General features: G+C 37.2%; 2 protein-coding genes and 1 long non-coding RNA gene across 4 annotated transcripts in view; all 3 read left to right on the top strand.

The window, feature by feature from the left end:
- The window catches only part of LOC131937183 (matrilin-2-like), a 48,384-nt gene that overhangs the window by 3,139 nt on the left and 24,935 nt on the right, over nt 1-20,310 (top strand). Inside the window, exons 7-12 of one of the 2 annotated variants that reach the window (XM_059294398.1) lie at nt 69-206; nt 513-626; nt 1,643-1,771; nt 2,106-2,123; nt 2,393-2,503; nt 3,419-3,547. In XM_059294398.1, coding sequence (XP_059150381.1) covers nt 69-206; nt 513-626; nt 1,643-1,771; nt 2,106-2,123; nt 2,393-2,503; nt 3,419-3,547 — 639 coding nt within the window. The remainder of the gene's footprint in view (nt 1-68; nt 207-512; nt 627-1,642; nt 1,772-2,105; nt 2,124-2,392; nt 2,504-3,418; nt 3,548-20,310) is intronic. The other variant, XM_059294397.1, reaches the window with a different exon arrangement.
- LOC131937184 (uncharacterized) lies at nt 4,892-5,554 on the top strand. The gene is made up of 3 exons (XR_009386173.1): nt 4,892-5,015; nt 5,242-5,259; nt 5,438-5,554. It is a non-coding gene; the product is annotated as an uncharacterized LOC131937184 (long non-coding RNA).
- Nucleotides 8,249-20,310, top strand: part of LOC131937182 (fibrillin-1) — a 67,457-nt gene continuing 55,395 nt past the window's right edge. Inside the window, exons 1-10 of the mRNA XM_059294395.1 lie at nt 8,249-8,333; nt 8,576-8,701; nt 8,945-9,073; nt 9,370-9,495; nt 9,817-9,945; nt 10,186-10,266; nt 10,691-10,738; nt 11,645-11,773; nt 12,122-12,250; nt 12,644-12,772. Coding sequence (XP_059150378.1) covers nt 8,264-8,333; nt 8,576-8,701; nt 8,945-9,073; nt 9,370-9,495; nt 9,817-9,945; nt 10,186-10,266; nt 10,691-10,738; nt 11,645-11,773; nt 12,122-12,250; nt 12,644-12,772 — 1,096 coding nt within the window. The 5' untranslated portion in view covers nt 8,249-8,263. The remainder of the gene's footprint in view (nt 8,334-8,575; nt 8,702-8,944; nt 9,074-9,369; nt 9,496-9,816; nt 9,946-10,185; nt 10,267-10,690; nt 10,739-11,644; nt 11,774-12,121; nt 12,251-12,643; nt 12,773-20,310) is intronic.

Below are 20,310 nucleotides of genomic sequence, written 5' to 3'. Positions count from 1 at the left end.
CATGAATAATTTAAATCTCCATTAATCTGCTGTATGGTATTTGTTCACGATGTCCTCCTACATTTCAGCTACATCAGCACCGACAACAGCAAAGCCCACGACACAAACTACCACCACTATAAAGACAATTACTATGTCACCCACCACTGTAAAGCCCATGACGAGTGTACCTACTACAACAACACCTACCACAGTAAAACCGTTCGGTAAGTTAACGAGTGCCCACATATCTAGAACTGGATATGCAGAGTCGACGAAAAAAAAAATTAAACATAAAATACCTATCTATTTAGCACATCACAAAATTTACAGCTCTAAGTAATCACTGATTGGCCGTGATCATAGGAAAACAAATAGCAAAACATAACAAAACTGTTGGTTTATTATTTAGACTTGTATTACTCTTTGACTTCCTAATCTTCTGGTGTTTGATAATATTTCTATAATGACTAACTCTCAACGCTTTTACTTACAAACGATGTATTTAGAGAAAAAAAAACATTTCTCCGTAGGGAACTGTGTCGGCGCGCCTTGTCAACAGATTTGTCAGAACACAAACACTGGCTACGCATGTTCCTGTAGGGCTGGCTACATCATCAGTAGCACTGACCCCACCAAGTGTGTAGGTAAGATCAAATACTGGCTACTGGCTACATCATCAGTAGCACTGACCCCACCAAGTGTGTAGGTAAGGTCAAATACTGCCTACTGGCTACATCATCAATAGTACTGACCCAACCAAGTGTGTAGGTAAGATCAAATACTGGCTACTGGCTACATCATCAGTAGCACTGACCCCACTAAGTGTGTAGGTAAGGTCAAATACTGCCTACTGGCTACATCATCAATAGTACTGACCCAACCAAGTGTGTAGGTAAGATCAAATACTGGCTACTGGCTACATCATCAGTAGCACTGACCCCACTAAGTGTGTAGGTAAGGTCAAATACTGGCTACTGGCTACATCATCAGTAGCACTGACCCCACTAAGTGTGTAGGTAAGATGTACTACTGGCTACTGGCTACATCATCAGTAGCACTGACCCCACTAAGTGTGTAGGTAAGATGTACTACTGGCTACATCATCAGTAGCACTGACCCTACCAAGTGTGTAGGTAAGATGTACTACTGGCTACTGGCTACATCATCAGTAGCACTGACCCCACTAAGTGTGTAGGTAAGGTCAAATACTGGCTACTGGCTACATCATCAGTAGCACTGACCCCACCAAGTGTGTAGGTAAGATGTACTACTGGCTACTGGCTACATCATCAGTAGCACTGACCCCACCAAGTGTGTAGGTAAGATCAAATACTGGCTCCTGGCTACATCATCAGTAGCACTAACCCTATCAAGTACTTAGGTAAGATGTACTACTGGCTACTGGCTACATCATCAGTAGCAGTAACCCTACCAAGTACTTAGGTAAGATGTACTACTGGCTACTGGCTACATCATCAGTAGCAGTAACCCTACCAAGTGCTTAGGTAAGGTCTTATTGATACAGTGAGTTAGGTACCATGGTACGTTGAGAAGTAAACAAAGCTATTTAGAAGTAGATTCTAATTTCTATATGAGTTCCGTATCAGTATGGATCAATCACACAACTATTTTGATTTGTAAACAAACTTTTTTTTAACAGACATCAACGAATGTGCTGTAGCCTTTAACCGCCCGTGTCAGCAAGTGTGTACGAACACACTGGGCAGCTACACGTGCTCGTGTACATCCGGGTATGTGGTCAGCTCCACAGATCCGTCCAAATGTGTTGGTAAGTCGGATGTTTCTATTCATTTACAGACAGAAATCTTTAAATGTGATTTATTTGCAAAGTTCTTAAAATGCAAACACATATTCGTGAAATCAATTCAAAGCACCAATAAAATGTATATAAAAAATACGGAATACACGTTTTTTTAAAAAAAAAAAAAAAAAAAAACTATGATTTAAACCTAAAGATTTTGCTAAAACTCAAAGTTTTTGTGAGCAGTAACTGTGAAAATATTTATTTTGTTAAACTGTTATTGAATTGACATTTTTAATTAGGCCTACAAAGAGAACCCATAAATTAATTGTTCTTAATATAATATTTAATTTTTCTTCAGTGGGGACTGTGCGAAATGGTAAGTTTACACTTACAGTAATGTAATTAATTTAATAGCCTAGGTGAGTATTTATTAACGTATTTCTCCTTTATCGTATACGGGGGAGGGGCGATTGTGCGAAAAATTTAAACCGGAAGTGGTACTTTGTTTCAGTTTTCTAAAAAGGACAACTTGGGTTCATTTAAATCAGCAATAAAGTTAAATTCATGTTCAAATGTATATGGGAATAAATAGTCTGATGTGCGATATATTGAAAATGTTATAAACAGGATTTTTGTTTGGTGTAGATTGCAGTTCTTCCCCTTGTCAGCAGACGTGTACAAATACAAACACTGGTTATAGCTGTTCTTGCATGCCGGGATATGCTGTCAGCGCAACTGATCCAACCAAATGCCAAGGTTAGATTTAAAAGAAAATAGTCAAGGAGTGTGAACATATTGACATTTTGATTCAACCCTACCCTTGACTGCGATAACATATTATAACGTTTTAACTATTATTACTTAGATCTAGATCTACATCTTAAACCTCTAGGAAACACTAGCACTAGTGAAGAAATTCAGCAAATGACATTTTTTTTTAGGAGATTTATATCTATATTTTTGCTTTGTGTCCTGGCAAGGTATGGAGTCTACATCCGCCTTTATTTGAAGTAATTTATTAACTGTGATGATATAGAATGTAGATCTAGAATCTAGATCTATATCTAGTATAGGTAAAAAGCTTTTAAACTGTAATAAAACATTTTTTAAAACTAAATGTAGATTCTAGATTTAGACAATGTCTTAGAAATCTAGAATCTAGTCTACATCCAGATCTATTAAAAAAATATTTTTTAAAGATAGTCCTAAAAAAGTAAGTGCCTAAAACTAAAACACTAAAACTACTCTAAAACTATTAAACTAGAATCTAATTACTTAGATCTACTATTTTATTTGGCTTTAGACTTAAGAGTAAGACTTAGTATACTAAGTCTTACTCTTAAGTCTAAAGCCAAAAGCAAAATAATTCATTTTATTATGTTGTATGAACTCTTTTATCTTTATTCTTAGACTCTTTGACCTTTGTTTTTCAGTCCTACCATTGATAATAATGATTATTTATAATCTATAAACATAAGTTATAGTGTTTTATCATATGCCCTATTATAATATTTTTACTATTGACCACCTGCCTGTCTTAAAACTCAAGGCTTACTTGTATATATATATGTTTATATATACTTTCAAAACAATAACATTAAATTACAACAATCATAGACACAAATATTGTCTGAACAATGTTCCTATTTAATTCTAAAACAATGTTTGCAGACATAAATGAATGCAACAACCCAACAAATCCACCATGTGAGCAGATATGTTCCAACACAATTGGAAGCTACACTTGCTCATGTAGATCAGGATACACAATCAGTGCTACAGATCCCACCAAATGTGTTGGTAAGTCTCTAGCCTAGAGACTGTAACTGTTTATAACTTAACTGCTGACTCACTGATAGAATTGAAATCTTCCTTTTTTGTTATACCTTGGAAATAACTAGCCTTATGGTGTAGGAATTTGCCCTAACAAGAATTTAATCTTATTACCTTGTACTGCCCTGGCTAATAAGCAGATATAATTTCTTCTATGTATTGTTAAATAATGTATGACGTAATTTTCATAAGTTATGGGAATTAAAGATTTTTTTTTTTTAATTAACATATTTACTTATAAATGTAACAATAGAAACAATGAGAAATTGTAAACAAAATTAGATTGAGAAAATGAAAACAAAACTAGATTGTAAATTATATCATGGATTCACCAATGATGATATATTGACAGATATCAATGAATGTGCAAACACAGCCAGTCCTCCATGTGAACAGAACTGTGTCAACACACCTGGAAGTTTCACCTGCTCGTGTAGGTCAGGGTTCACTACCAGCCCCTCAGATCCATCTAAATGTGTTGGTAAGTTACACACAGGTTGTTGGTCCCTAAAGTTTAAAGTAGCCCATCACAGTTTATTTCTCAAACCTCATTATATAAAGTTTGGTATGTCCTACATAACAGTTGACTGAAATTTTGTTATGGTTTTTAAGTCATTGAATGTCAATAAACTTTTTAAAAAGTCCCTTGTATTTAAATTATTTATTATTGTCAGTTATTAAACTCAAGTGGTGATTAGTGAATGTAGTGGATTTTTTCTATTGCCATGTAGTGAACATAACCCTGTATTTGATTACCAGATATCAATGAGTGTGTGAGTTCCCATATAGTGAACATAACCCTGTATTTTATTACCAGATATGAATGAGTGTTTGAGTTCCCATATAGTGAAGATAACCCTGTATTTTATTACCAGATATCAATGAATGTTTGACCTCCCCTTGTCCACAAATCTGTACCAACACAATTGGGAGCTACAGTTGCTCTTGTCGAAGCGGTTATGTATACAGCAATGGAGTCTGTGTTGGTAAGTTTATTAAACAACTTTTAAAAAGTGAGACTCATTCATGGTCCGTTTTCAAGTCATCATTTTATGATATCAATTATGCTTATTTCGTTACTATCTTCAGTCAGTGTTTCTTCCAGACTCTGGGGGGGGGGGGGGGGGAACACTGTTAAAAGTATATATTTTCTATATAAATTATATAAATTTCATTTCGTTGGGGGGGGGGGGGCTGGAAGAAACTCTGTCTTCAGTTCATATATTTGCTCTTACTAACCTTTGTTAACATCAAAGTAAACTTGAATTTTGTACTGTATAACCTTTGTTGACATGAACTTGTATAGATGTCAATGAATGTGCATCCACTGTCAACCGACCCTGTGAACAAATTTGTGTGAACACAGCTGGAGGCTACTCATGTTCCTGTACTGCTGGCTATGTTGTTAGTGCTACTGATCCCACAAAATGTGTTGGTACGTTGGAACTTAGCATAAATTTAATTTAGATACACATAATGGTTTGATGGTTTAGCCAAGTTGGTTTGAATGTAGTCAATGGATTACATCAATAACAAGCCAAATTATATTTCCCTCAATTTTTTTTTTTGGCTTCCAATAAATGCAAAGTAAAATTTTATTGTTTAATGTAGCCTGTGTTTTTACTTGTATTTTAATGTCATTGTCTTTATTTACATTTCAGTGCAGACAGTAAGAACAGGTAAGGTTAATTTTAAATCTTCAAAATTAGGAACTGGACTACAATTTGTATGGAAATATTAGATGTAAATAATATCAACATAACCTTACCTTGTATCATGCTATGCAGTGATATTACTCACTGCGTCAATTTGTTTTACTGTGAAATAGTTCGTCCATCCCTTGATTTACTCTAACAGGTGACTGCAGTACTTCCCCCTGCCAACAAACCTGCACCAACACTGCCACAGGCTACACCTGTTCCTGCAGGACAGGTTTTGCTGTCAGTGTGACTAACTCTTCAGCTTGTCAAGGTAAGTTTTTTCTTACTGTAATCTATCATCAATCACTCTCAATACCAGTATTTTTATGAGTACATTTTTCTCAAATTTTAAACTCATGTGACCAAAATAATTTCAAACTAGTACAAAGTAAAGTTCCCTTTTTGAACCTGACGGTCCATGGGGCAAGTGAAATAGAGTTCACGTGTTTCTTTGACCTAGGCAGATGAAGGGATAGTGTGGTCAGCACTATGCCCAGCCCCCTTCCCCTAATAGGGGTTAGGTACTCATTAGAGCTGGGTGGACTCAGGGACATTCTACTGACTTGAACCCAGATTTGAACTCCAGAATTTCGGGTTAGCACTAGGCCACACAGTCCCATGTCCAACTAGTAACACTAAAATAAGAAATAGCATCTGTTTCTTCTTCAGATATCAATGAGTGCACCAGTACCCTTGGCTCACCTTGTGAACAGACCTGCACTAATACCTTTGGAAGTTTTGTTTGCACCTGTAGGGCTGGCTACAGTGTCAGTGTGAGTGACCCAACCAGGTGTACAGGTAGGTCTTTTTTTCCTACAGTCTGTTTCTGCTTAACTTTATATCCCAGTTCTTGTACTCGAAGGATTTAATTTTTTGGCTTATTTTTGTATGAAATCATTCAAGATACATGTGAGCAGTAACTGTCATGAAACTTTGTTTCAGACATAAATGAGTGCAGCATTGCGTCGCCATGCCAACAGACTTGTACAAACACACCTGGAAGCTATGTCTGCTCCTGCCGGCCTGGTTATGTTGTCAGTCCTACAGACCCAACTCGATGTGTTGGTCAGTTATAATCTGTAGCATTCCTAATGGCAGCCATTTACAAAACTCAAAAATGTAAAAATTAATTTCTTTAAGAACATACTAGTAAGTAATGTAGTGTATTGTCTCCTCCAGATGTGAATGAATGCAGCAATGGAATGAGCCAGTGCCAGCAATATTGCACCAACACTGTAGGCAGCTACTCATGTTCCTGTAGAAATGGCTACACTGTCAACCCTCTGGATCCTACTAAATGTGATGGTAAGGGGCAGCTACTCTACTTAACAATAGATTTCTAAATTAATTAAGTTTTATAGTTTAAACTAAATATGAATTACCTAACAGTCCAAAAAAACTTTATCAATATGCTAGAATAAAAAAATATATTTTAATTTATCTGTTTGAAAATGAAATGCCTTGTGCCACCAACAGATATCAATGAATGCAGTTCTCTCCCTTGCCAACAAACCTGTACCAACACAGTTGGTGGGTTTTATTGTTCCTGTGGATCTGGGTACCAAGTCAGCCCTACAGACCCTTCTAGGTGTATAGGTCAGTGCCATGGTGCCTACGTTTTCTACCCTATAGTTGTATCAATTGTTGCCTACATTTTGTACCGTACAGCTTTAACCATTTTCTAATCCAAAACATTAGTTTAAGTATAAATTTGTTTCTATTTTTGTTGAAAATGGGTTTATAAATAAAATTGTTTAGACATTTAGTTTTTTTTTTCTTTATTATGACGAAAACCTACCACAGGAACTACTTTGTAACATAATGGCGAATGTTAACATATCCCTTTGAAAAGTGTATTACATTTTGTTTCTACAGATATCAATGAATGCAGTAACCTTAGCAACCCACCTTGTCAACAAACCTGCAGTAACTATGACGGTGGCTACACCTGCTCATGTAGGACTGGGTACAAAGTCAGTCCAACGGATCCCTCCAAATGTGAAGGTAACAACCCCTGATAAAATATAAAAAACAAATACTTTTTATGTAAACAAAAAACAGTTGCACTAGAATAAGTATTATTGAGATAAAACTTTTCAGCTAAAATAAATCCAGGAAAATTATTGATTATACAGTAATCATTATGGGACACCGTGGCCTAAGCAGAAGAGTACATGGCTGCTAACTTGTAGGTCTCGAGTTCAAATCCAGGTCCAAGTCAGTAGAACATCCCTGTCCACCCAGCAATTTATGTGGCTGGCCATAGTGCTGACCACACTATCTCTTCATATGCCAAGGTCACAGAAACAAGTGAACTCTACTTCACTTGCCCCATAGACCGTCTGGTTTGAAAGGGAAACTTTTTTACTTTTTGTTGCCTAATGAATGGAGTTTGTGAACAGAACAGTACTGTAAAATTTGTTTTCTCACAGATGTCAACGAATGCAGTAATGTGTTCACCAGTCCTTGTTAGAGTTTGTGAACAGTACTGTAAAATTTGTTTTCTCACAGATATTAATGAGTTCAGCAATGTGTTCACCAGTCCCTGTTAGAGTTTGTGAACAGAACAGTACTGTACAATTTGTTTTCTCACAGATATTAATGAGTGCAGCAATGTGTTCACCAGCCCTTGTTAGAGTTTGTGAACAGAACAGTACTGTACAATTTGTTTTCTCACAGATATTAATGAGTGCAGCAATGTGTTCACCAGCCCTTGTTAGAGTTTGTGAACAGTACTGTAAAATTTGTTTTCTCACAGATGTCAACGAGTGCAGCAATGTGTTCACCAGCCCTGTTAGAGTTTGTGAACAGAACAGTACTGTAAAATTTGTTTTCTCACAGATGTCAACGAGTGCAGCAATGTGTTCACCAGCCCTGTTAGAGTTTGTGAACAGAACAGTACTGTAAAATTTGTTTTCTCACAGATGTCAACGAGTGCAGCAATGTGTTCACCAGCCCTTGTCAACAGGATTGTATCAACACAATGGGAAGCTACAACTGTACCTGCAGGGATGGCTACATTACCAGCTCAAGCGACCCCACTAAATGTGATGGTAATCGGATTATTAAACTTTTAGTTTGTAAACAGTTGACAAGTCACTTTTGTGTTGGTCTGTCGTTAATATATATCAAAACAAATGCCTTGTTGTTAGTTTACAATAGTTGTCTAACTTGCATGTTGTGATATGAAATACAATCATTAAATCAGTTTAGAAAGGGGTGAACCTATTGCTTGAAACAGTAAAATTGTGGGTTTTTGTGGGCAACTTAACATGATATTTACATCATCTTACAGAGGTTAACGAGTGCATTGGTGCTACAAACCCATGTCAACAACTCTGTATGAATACGGATGGTGGATACACTTGTTATTGTAGAGGTGGATATGTATCCAGTCCTAGTGACCCAACCAAGTGTGTAGGTTAGTGAATACATCAACTTAATCTCCATAAAATGTGTACTATGTTAGTCAACACATAAACATTGTCTCAACACATGTGTACTAACCCCAATAAGACAGACCATGTGTTAAGTTAGTGAATACATAGTCTCACTACACATGTGAAATCTGACCCCTATAAGACAGACCATGTTAAGTTAGTGAACACATCAACATTGACAACACATGTGTCCTGACCCCTATACTGTGTTTTGATGTGTACAGATGTCAATGAATGCAGCAACACACAGAACCCTCCCTGTCAACAGACGTGCACCAACACAGTGGGTGGATACTGGTGCTCCTGTACACCTGGCTTCAGAGTTGACCCTTCAGACTCCACTAAATGTATTGGTCAGTATTGGTCATTTCTCTCTATAACAGTAGTTGAGTGTTAATTAATATAAACTCTTAATATGTTGACATAGGTGTAAGTAATACAGTTTTCATTTTTGTCTGTGTATATTTAAAAGCATGCATTTGCATAGGGATTTAAAGTGTTAATAGACTTACAAATTTGAAATTCAGGATTTAGATTCAGATACATTTTTACTGCATGACCACTCTGCCTCATATGTCTACTATTCTTATGCAATATAGCAATATTGATGTTTTTACAATCATTAAAGTTATACCAAATTTATGTCCAGATATAAATGAATGCAGCTTTACACCCAGCCCCTGTCAACAAACCTGCACCAATACAGCTGGTGGTTACGTCTGCTCCTGTTCTGCTGGCTACACAGTCAGCGACACAGATTCCTCTAAATGTCAAGGTTAGAGTAGTCCTTCTGTTACCAAACATTTCAAGCTACCACACCGAAATTCTATATTTAGCCTAAAAAAATCTAAGTTAAATCTATTAAATAATTGATAACAAAAGTAAAATTTACTTGTGATTCAAGGGAGGTAACTTTGGTCTTTTAATTTAGCCACCTCACATTTTCTATCCATCTAGTCACATGTACCCACTTCTGCTGGGAAGATAAGTGATAGTGAAAAATGTGCAATAAATTCCTGACATAACTAGCATTTAGTCTCTCACCTCAGCTATATCAACCCATAACAATAACAACATAAACATATTTATGTCCCAGACATCAATGAATGTACAGCAAGCAGTGGCTCCCCCTGCCAGCAGAAGTGTACAAACACCAATGGAAGTTTCACCTGCTCGTGTAATGCTGGCTACATGGTCAGTACAACTGACCCAAGCAAATGTCAAGGTAATCACAAATTGGTTACTTCAGGCTGAACTCTGTTTAGGCTTGCATTTATTTAACACATTTATACAATGGTCCAATATAAATAAATAGGTTGATTATCATTTTTGATTATTTAGCAGGAGATGATCAATAGCATAATTAGCATGATAATTATATTCCAAGGAAATATTTCAATAGACATTTTCTTATGTACTGAGCTAAACAATATTTTTGACGTAGAAAATTGTTTCTCCCCAACAGACATAAATGAATGCGCTGATTCATCCAACTCCCCATGTCAACAAGTTTGTACCAACACAAATGGCAGCTTCTCATGTTCCTGTAATGCTGGCTTTAGGCCTAGTCCCACAGACCCAACTCAGTGCCAAGGTAATGCTGGCTTTAAGCCTAGTCCCATAGACCCAACTCAATGCCAAGGTAATGCTGGCTTTAAGCCTAGCCCCACAGACCCAACTCAGTGCCAAGGTAATGCTGGCTTTAAGCCTAGCCCCACAAACCCAACTCAGTGCCAAGGTAATGCTGGCTTTAAGCCTAGCCCTACAGACCCAACTCAGTGCCAAGGTAATGCTGGCTTTAAGCCTAGCCCCACAGACCCAACTCAGTGCCAAGGTAATGCTGGCTTTAAGCCTAGCCCTACAGACCCAACTCAGTGCCAAGGAAATGCTGGCTTTAAGCCTAGCCCCACAGACCCAACTCAGTGCCAAGGTAATGCTGGCTTTAAGCATAGACCCAACTCAGTGCCAAGGTAATGCTGGCTTTAGGCCTAGTCCCATAGACCCAACTCAGTGCCAAGGTAATGCTGGCTTTAAGCCTAGTCCCATAGACCCAACTCAGTGCCAAGGTAATGCTGGCTTTAGGCCCAGTCCCATAGACTGGCATAGACCCAACTCAGTGCCAAGGTAATGCTGGCTTTAAGCCTAGCCCCACAGACCCAACTCAGTGCCAAGGTAATGCTGGCTTTAAGCCTAGCCCCACAGACCCAACTCAGTGCCAAGGTAATGCTGGCTTTAAGCCTAGCCCCATAGACCCTACTCAGTGCCAAGGTAATGCTGGCTTTAACCCTAGCCCCACAAACCCAACTCAGTGCCAAGGAAATGCTGGCTTTAAGCCTAGTCCCATAGACCCAACAATGCCAAGATAATACTGGCTTTAATCCTAGCCCCATAGACCTAACTCAGTGCCAAGGTAATGCTGGCTTTAAGCCTAGTCCCATAGACCCAACGGTGCCAAGGTAATGTTGGCTTTAAGCCTAGTCCCATAGACCCAACTCAGTGCCAAGGTAATGCTGGCTTTAAGCCTAGTCCCATAGACCCAACAATGCCAAGATAATACTGGCTTTAATCCTAGCCCCATAGACCTAACTCAGTGCCAAGGTAATGCTGGCTTTAGGCCTAGCCCCACAGACCCAACTCATTGCCAAGGTATTGCATTGAAATGCCATAACATGATCAAACATATGTTTGTAATCTACAGTCAAGCTAATTATAAAAGTGCAGTTTTAACAAGCTTTTCGATAAACATTAATAAAATTATATTGGTTTCATACTATAAACACTACATCATGTTTTAATTCATTTTATTAACTAAAAATGATTTTTTTAATCAATTTTTAAATTTGTAAACATTTATCAGAAATTCTTCACATTAATATACAAAAATTCATTATTTTTTCAACAATAAACTATTTGAAACTTCTCAGACATCAATGAATGTACCAGTTCAAGCAGTCCAGTTTGTGAACAAACATGTACTAACACAGCAGGCAGCTTTACATGTTCCTGTAGAACTGGGTACACCATCAGCACCACAGATCCCACCAAATGTGTTGGTCAGTTTGTGGAACACATCACTTAAAAATACTTTTAATTAATGATAGTAAACATAATTTAATTTTTGAATTAGTTTGATAAATAAATTTGGGAGATGGTTATGTTTTCATGAAGATTTAATTACATATATATTAAGTGTAATACAGTTGCATTGTGTGAATTAAAAATCTTCTAATTTAGGGTGCATTGTACTTTTTAGCTCAAGGTTCTAAACAATTGTTATCAAACTGGTAGGCTTATATTATGGAATAAATGTGTACTTGATGTTTATGTTGGCAATAAAACAAATTTCAGCAAAGCCTATATATTACTAATATTTTTTTCAATTTTAATTTGTTTTTCTCTAGACATCAATGAATGCACCAGTTCAAGCAGTCCAGTTTGTGAACAAACATGTACCAACACAGCAGGCAGCTTTACATGTTCCTGTAGGGCTGGGTACACCATCAGCACCACAGATCCCACCAAATGTGTTGGTCAGTATGTTGAGCAGATCACTAAAATATTATTTTTATTAGAAATTAAAACAGTGAAAGTTAAAATATTTCAAATTTTATTTTTTGAATCTAAGTTTTATAACATCTTTATAATCATCATCATATACTTGTTGTTTTAATATAATACAATTCTATTACATGGATTTTTAAATCTTTTAATTTATGGAATTTTTTACTTTTTAGCCCATTTCTAAATACATTTTTATATCACAGGCCTGATGGTACATTTATAAATATTTTAGTATAAACACTATTTATGTTAATATAAGCATAATTTATTTATGTTGATATAAGCTTCAAGCAAATTTCAACAAAACTGACAGATGTATAATAAGCCTGTTCTTTAATTCTACAAGTAATTTTTTTCTCTAGACATTAATGAATGTACCAGTTCTAGCAGTCCAGTTTGTGAACAAACATGTACCAACACAGCAGGCAGCTTTACATGTTCCTGTAGGGCTGGATACACCATCAGCACTACAGATCCCACCAAATGTGTTGGTCAGTATTCATATTTTAGTATCTTAAATTAAAATTATATGGTAATCTATTAGCCACAGAAGTATCTGTATTGCTTCAGAATGCAGATAACAATCATTAACAACAAATACAAAATTGCTTTGTAACTCTGTTTATTAAAAGCTGTATTTTTTAGCTGAATAGAATTAATACAGGCAGTTATAGGCATGTGTAGAAGATGTATTTATTAGTTAAATGTTGCAGACGTCAATGAATGTACCAGTTCCAGCAGTCCAGTCTGCCAACAGACCTGCACCAACACACCCGGCAGCTTTACCTGCTCCTGCAGCGCTAACTACACCATCAGCAGCACAGACCCTACTAAATGTGTTGGTTAGTCTCATTAGTTACATAAATGTGTTGGTCAGTCTCATTAGTTACATAACTGTTGGTCAGTCTCATTAGTTACATAAATGTGTTGGTCAGTCTCATTAGTTACATAAATGTGTTGGTCAGTCTCATTAGTTACATAATTAAATGTGTTGGTTAGTCTCATTAGTTACAGATCCCACTAAATGTGTTGTTCGGTTTCATTACATACATAACAATTAAAGGTGTTGGTCAGTCTAATTAGTTACTGAAGAAAACTAAAATTATTAGAGCATTTCTTTCTTTCAAAGTTACAATTAATCTGAGTAAATAGGTTACGCATCAGGATACAACCAAACTTTATGGTTAGTTATTTATTCATACAACATGCTTGAATGTAGGCCAACAACAATTTAAATTACAATAAAATTTGGAAAATTAATTTTTAAATTCTAAACAATAAGCTTCTAAAGTTTTTGACTGGCTCTGGTGTTTTCTCTTATATTAAGTACAGGCCCTTATTGTAACTCCCATTTTATGTCAAACCTTTACTGTACATACAAGTCAGTTCTATTTTAAAATAAAATTACAACAGAAATTTCTAACTAGTCCTGTTTACCAAAAGCTTACATAATTATGATAAATACTGTTAAGAGAAAGTTCAAATAAGCAGGTTTTCAGAAATGTTTGTGAGGCAGCTTACTTATAACTGTAAAACTTTGTGTGGTCAAATATAAACAGTTTAAACAAATTGATGTATCAATACCTCACAGACATTGATGAAGGTGCATCTAAACATATTGATGTATCAATAACTTGCAGACATTGATGAATGTATGTCTAAACATATTGATGTATCAATAACTTGCAGACATTGATGAATGTATGTCTAAACATATTGATGTATCAATAACTTGCAGACATTGATGAATGTACGTCTAAACATATTGATGTATCAATAACTTGCAGACATTGATGAATGTACGTCTAAACATATTGATGTATCAATAACTTGCAGACATTGATGAATGTGCGTCTAAACATATTGATGTATCAATAACTTGCAGACATTGATGAATGTGCTGACCCCAACAATCTGCCATGTCCGTCCTGCATCAACACACAAGGAGGGTACTACTGTGCCTGCCCAGCTGGTTACGCCATCGATACAACCAACTCATCCAAATGTGTTGGTAGGTAACTTACGTGTCCTTGTGTAGACATTTGTTTAGAAAGTATAGAAGAGCTTTATAATAAAGTTAGAGGTGAAGCCAGGTTACCAGTGTGTTCAAAGATATTCAGTATTTTAGCAACAATACAAAACGAAAAAATGATTTAATCCATCAACTCATTTTCAGACTACAATGAATGTACATCCAGCAAACCTCCTTGTGAACACAACTGTACCAACACTGTTGGTAGTTTCATTTGTTCCTGCGCTCAGGGTTATGTTGTTAGCTTGACTGATACCACACAGTGTGATATAAGTAGGTACTTGCTTACATCTTACATTGAATGGTTGGCTAGTTGGTACATCCATTACATCTTTCATCAAATGATTTGTCTACCAGGTTGATCCATTACATCTTACATTAAATGATTGTTTAGTAAGTAGAACTGTCACACCCAATGATTTTGACACAAGCTGGTGTATCCATTACATCTCACGTTGTTTTTATTGTACAAACAGAAACATTTAATCATCCTACCCATTAGCCTACACTTAACAAAAGATAGGGCATTTCTCAACAGTCTATCAATAATTGTTTAAAGTGTCAATTTTTTTTACTTAGCCTACGGGTAAGTACAAGTTTTATGTAAATTATAATAGGTTCTCTCAAAATTAAGAATCTAAATTTTTGGTAATCTATCGTTTTGGGTACGTAAAAAAATCGCCCGCGGCTATTAATGTACGAAAACGTTACCTCATTGTCAAGGCTGTAATAGAAGTATATTGTGATATGTTTGTGTCAAATATTATAGATAAATGAATAATAAACCTAAATCAATGGCTAAATATATCAATATAGGCCAGAAATTAACTTTAAACAGCAGTGTCTGCAAGCAAGATTTGCTATATAAACAGCAGCCATTTGTAAAATAGAGTGACTTCCGCCTGAATCTCGCGCTATAAGTCTATAAAAATAAAACTTTAACAAGATGGCTGCTATAGTCAATGAGCATGGTTGAATCTGTTGGAAACATCGCTGGTGTTCATTTATTACTGAAAAGTTTTAATTCAATTGTTTAAAAACAGGTACATAAATGAAACAAGGAAACATTTTTGTATTTTTCAAAACATAAATCCTTCTCAAAATGTGAAATAATTATTAAAATGTAAGTAGTCACCTGTTTTTCACATTACTAGTCGCGGGCGATTTTACGTACCCAAAACGATAGATTACCAAATTTTTGTATCTTTAGTTGTGCCGTGTACCACTTTGGCGGACATCGTCTTCGTGCTGGATTCATCAGGCAGTATTGGTAGAAGCAACTACCAGTTACAGCTTGACTTCACATCCCGTCTAGTCTCACAGTTCAACGTCAGCAAAGATGCGACTCAGTTTGGTGCTCTCATCTTTGGCACTAATGTGACGGAGCTGTTTGATTTGAACACATTCAGTGACCAGCAGTCCATTCAACAAGTAAGGGGTTTAACTCTGAGGTAAAACAGAGCTATGTAAAAAAAATGTGGAACCTTTATGAGGAAGTAATTGATTTATTCAAGAGAAACTTCATAATTTATTCTAAAATAATAGCGAGCTTGCATTGAAAGTTATACTAAAGTGTGCCTAGTAATAAATTATTATTAGTAAGTAGTAAAGTTTCCTTTCCAACCTGACGGCCCCTGGGCAAGTGAAGTAGAGTTCACCTGTTTCTGTGAACTCAGCATAAAAAGGGATAGTCTGGTCAGCCCAGTTGCCTTTATTTTCCTTAATGTGGATCAGGTACCCATAAAAGCTGGGTGGACTCAGGGATATTCGGTGGACTTAACCCGGATTCAAACACGAGACTTTCATTTTAGCAGTTGTATGCTCTACAATTCAACCATGCCATCCCATAGATTATTTTATTACACTATTACAATCTATAATAATAGTTTCGCTGTCTCTCTCTCTATCTATCTATCTATCTATCTATCTATCTATCTGTCTGACAAGAACGCTCTAGAGAAAACACAAGGAAAATAAAAACATGCATAGTAATTCGAAAAACGAAGTATGACGTCGACACATTTAGCGCACAGAGTAGAAAATAATCTCAAGCCGGATAGTGCACACATTGATATGACGTCATTGATTATCGATATTCAATACAAAGGCAATTTGGTCTAATCTAAGTGGTTTGCGTGAAGAGTTTCTTTCATACAATTCTTCGGGTAGGGGCGAAGCCCCACCCCCGCGTAAGAACGTCTGAGCCCCCCCCCCCTCCCCAACTCAAAAGAAATTTCCTCATCGATACTCTATAATAAAATTACCGCCTAATTAATGTGTCTAATCTTAAAAGTGGTTTTCTTGCAATGGGACGGTAGACATGTTTTTTTTTTTTTTTTGGGGGGGGGGGGGGGGGTGGTGTGTGTGTGGGGGGGGTGGAGGGGCGGGGGGGGGGGTGGTGTGTGTGGGGGGGGGGGGGTGGGGGGGGGTTGGTTTCAGTGTTTCTTTCAGACTTTTTCCTCCCCGGAGAGGGGTGGGGGTACTTGAAATTTTCGGGGGCGGGGGTAGAATTTTCTGGGAGGGGGCGGACACTGGAAAAAGTATATAATTATATTTCGTTGAATGGGACGGTAGACATGTTTTTTTTTTTGGGGGGGGGGGGGGGGGGTGGAGGGGTGGGGGGGGTGGTGGTGTGTGTGTGGGGGGTGGGGGTGGGTTGGTTTCAGTGTTTCTTTCAGAGTTTTTCCTCCCCGGAGAGTGGTGGGGGTAATTGAAATTTTCGGGGGCGGGGGTAGAATTTTCTGGGAGGGGGCGGACACTGGAAAAAGTATATAATTATATTTCGTTGAATTGGACGGTAGACATGTTTTTTTTGGGGGGTGGGGGTGGAGGGGTGGGGGGGCGGTGTGTGGAGGGGGTGGGGGTGGGGGGTGGTGTGTGGGGTGGGGGGGTGGGGGTGGTGTGTGGGGGGTGGGTTGGTTTTAGTTTAGAGAAAAGAGACAGCACTATCAACCTAGCGCCCGGTGTATCCTTCCTCAACGGGCCATTTTTCTCGTCTATAATAATAGTTTCGCTGTCTCTCTATCTATCTATCTATCTATCTATCTGTCTGACAAGAACGCTCTAGAGAAAACACAAGGAATTTAAAAACCTGCACAGTAATTCGAAAAACGAAATATGACGTCGACACATTTAGCGTAGAGTAGAACATAATCTCAAACCAGAGAGTGCACACAGTAATGTAATGACGTCATTGAAACATTGAAAAAAAGGAAATGTTGTCTAATCTAAATGGTTTGCGTGAAGAGTTTCGTGCATAGAATTCTTCGAGTAGGGGCGAAGCCCCACCCCCCGCGTAAGAACGTCTGAGCCCCCCCCCCCCCCTCCCCAACTCAAAAGAAATTTCCTCATCGATACTCTATAATAAAATTACCGCCTAATTAATGTGTCTAATCTAAAAAGTGGTTTTCTCGCAATTTCTTTAATGCAATTCTTCGCGTAGTGGCTAAGCGCGACACCAGTGTTTCTTTCAGACTTTTTCCTCCCCGGAGAGGGGTGGGGGTACTTGAAATTTTCGGGGGCGGGGGTAGAATTTTCGGGGAGGGGGCGGACACTGGAAAAAGTATATAATTATATTTCGTTGAATGGGACGGTAGACATGTTTTTTTAGAGGGGGGGGGGGGGGTGGGGGGGGGGGTAGGGGGGTGAGTGGGGGGGGGGGGTTAATTTAGACTTTTTCCTCCCCGGAGAGTGGTGGGGGTACTTGAAATTTTCGGGGGTGGGGGTAGAATTTTCGGGGAGGGGGCGGACACTGGAAAAAGTATATAATTATATTTCGTTGAATGGGACGGTATACAGGTTTTTCGGGGGGTGGGGGGGGTGGTGTGGGGGGGGGGGTGGTGTGGGGGGGGGGGGTGGTGTGTGTGGGGGGGCTGGGGGGGGGTTTAGTTTAGAGAAAAGAGACAGCACTATCAGCCTAGCGCCCGGTGTATCCTTCCTCAACGGGCCATTTTTCTCGTAACTATAGATTGTTATAAAGGGGAATTTTATAGTGTATACAAAAAATAAATTACAGTCGTATTCCAGTAAAAGTAACTAATTATTTTAAGAGAGTAATTTATTGATGTAATCTTCAGGCAATTCTAGCGGCCCCATACATGCGTACACAAACCTGGACAAACCTGGCGTTTGATCATGTCCTCACAGATGGCATGTTCAACACCCTCTCAGGTGGCAGGCCTCAGGCTGTTAAAACTGTCGTCCTTTTAACTGATGGCGTTTCCAATGATCCTAAAAAAAGTAAGCACGGCTAGAAAAAATATCAAGATTATTTTCTGAGACAGTTTTAGATGTGTGGAATTAATTACACATCCTAATTAGCTGTCAACAAGGCTCTTTTAAGACTAGTACCTATAAAAGTTTTTAAAAAATTAACACAATTAAAAATAATTGCTACTGATATAATATTAGTATGCAAGCATGCAAAACAAGTTTTAGCATAATTGATGAAGTTTAAACTAGTTATTAAACTACTGTTGTGCTTTTTAAATTGATAGTAATTTAAGATATTTCCCTTTTTCTAGCTGAGCAAGCTGCACAAGCATTGAAAGATCAAGGCATTAACATCATTGCCGTTGGCATAGGGTCCGGAGCTTCAAGCACGGAGCTAAATAAAATTGCCAGCAGTCCTAGTGATGTCTACATGGCTGAAAGCTTTGAGAGCTTAAGCCAAATTCAGCTTAAACTTGCCCAGAGTCTTTGTTGAAGGGTTTTCAAGTAGAGTGCGTAACTTCATGCACTTTTTTTTTTAAATGATTCAGTAAAATCACAAAAGTTTTGTTTCTCCGTGTAATAATTAGGCTTCTTGTAGATACCCTGAGATTTAGATGACTTTACACCCATAGTTCATTTAATAAGAAATTTTAAAATCTTCAGAAACACTTGCTAACTGTTCAGAATCTCTCTGCATTGTTACAATAATATAACTACACACATATACCTGCACACATTTCCAGTTATTTTAGAAAATGTTTTCTAATATTTTCTGAATAAACAAAATATGTTTGATTACTTTAATGTTAAAGCCATTCTATAATTAAATTTTTATATTCTTTTACAGACTAAGGCAAAACCACAGGAATTGACAATCTTTTCTACAGAGTTTTGATTTTTCTTGTTGGTGTAAAAATTGTATAGAAAATAATCAAATAAACCTATCTTTGAACCTCACCAATTGTTTCTGCTTTGTTGTGTTTATGTAAACTTAAATAATTAAATTAATTAAATTGAATGTTAAGTATACTGTCTCTACTAATCCACATCATAATTGTATAGGCAGTGAAGATAATCTAGGTCAGTGAGTTCAAATGAATGAAGTACATTCCTGGTTTAGCTTGGAAATTAAAAATACCTACACTTTCAATGGATGATACAGATCTCATGAAACCTGTTAGCTACAGGCTAGGCTACCAAAAAGAAAACCGTTTACCACATTAATCTTCTAATTAAATATTTTCCTTTTTTTTTACTTTCTCGTATATACCAAGTATAGAGAAAGTCTTGACATCGTGCAAAAAAAAAATCGAGATTTTTACAAATCTCGACGTTTTACACCTCACTCATACGGAAAAACATAATTTTGCAATCTTATCTGTGTGTAAACACGATAACTTGAGAACCGTTACAGCTAGGTTGATGAAATTTCATGTATAAGTATTTTATCAAAATCGTACTTCCTGATCAACTTTTGAGCGATTTCCGATAACCGGAAGTGGTACTTTTTCTACTTTGAATTTTTCAAAAGCCTATAACTTGAGTACTATTTCCTGTAGATAAATGAAGTTTCACATGTAAGTAAAAGATCTAATTCTCTACCTTATGTCAAACTTTGAGTAATTTCCGTTGACCGGAAGTACAAATTTACGCTATTTCCGATTTCTCAAAAAACGCATGTACATTTATAAAGTACTAATAATATTGCACACTATTATGCACATTTTTTTTTACAAGCTTTTATTTAACTCACTTCCTCTGTCTGTCTAGATCGAAACGCTGGAG

This window comes from Physella acuta, unplaced genomic scaffold (assembly GCF_028476545.2).
Source record: "Physella acuta isolate Inbredline_101_S28 unplaced genomic scaffold, ASM2847654v3 ptg000202l, whole genome shotgun sequence".
Lineage (NCBI taxonomy): Eukaryota > Metazoa > Mollusca > Gastropoda > Physidae > Physella > Physella acuta.
This window is presented reverse-complemented; position numbering and strand designations above follow the sequence as displayed.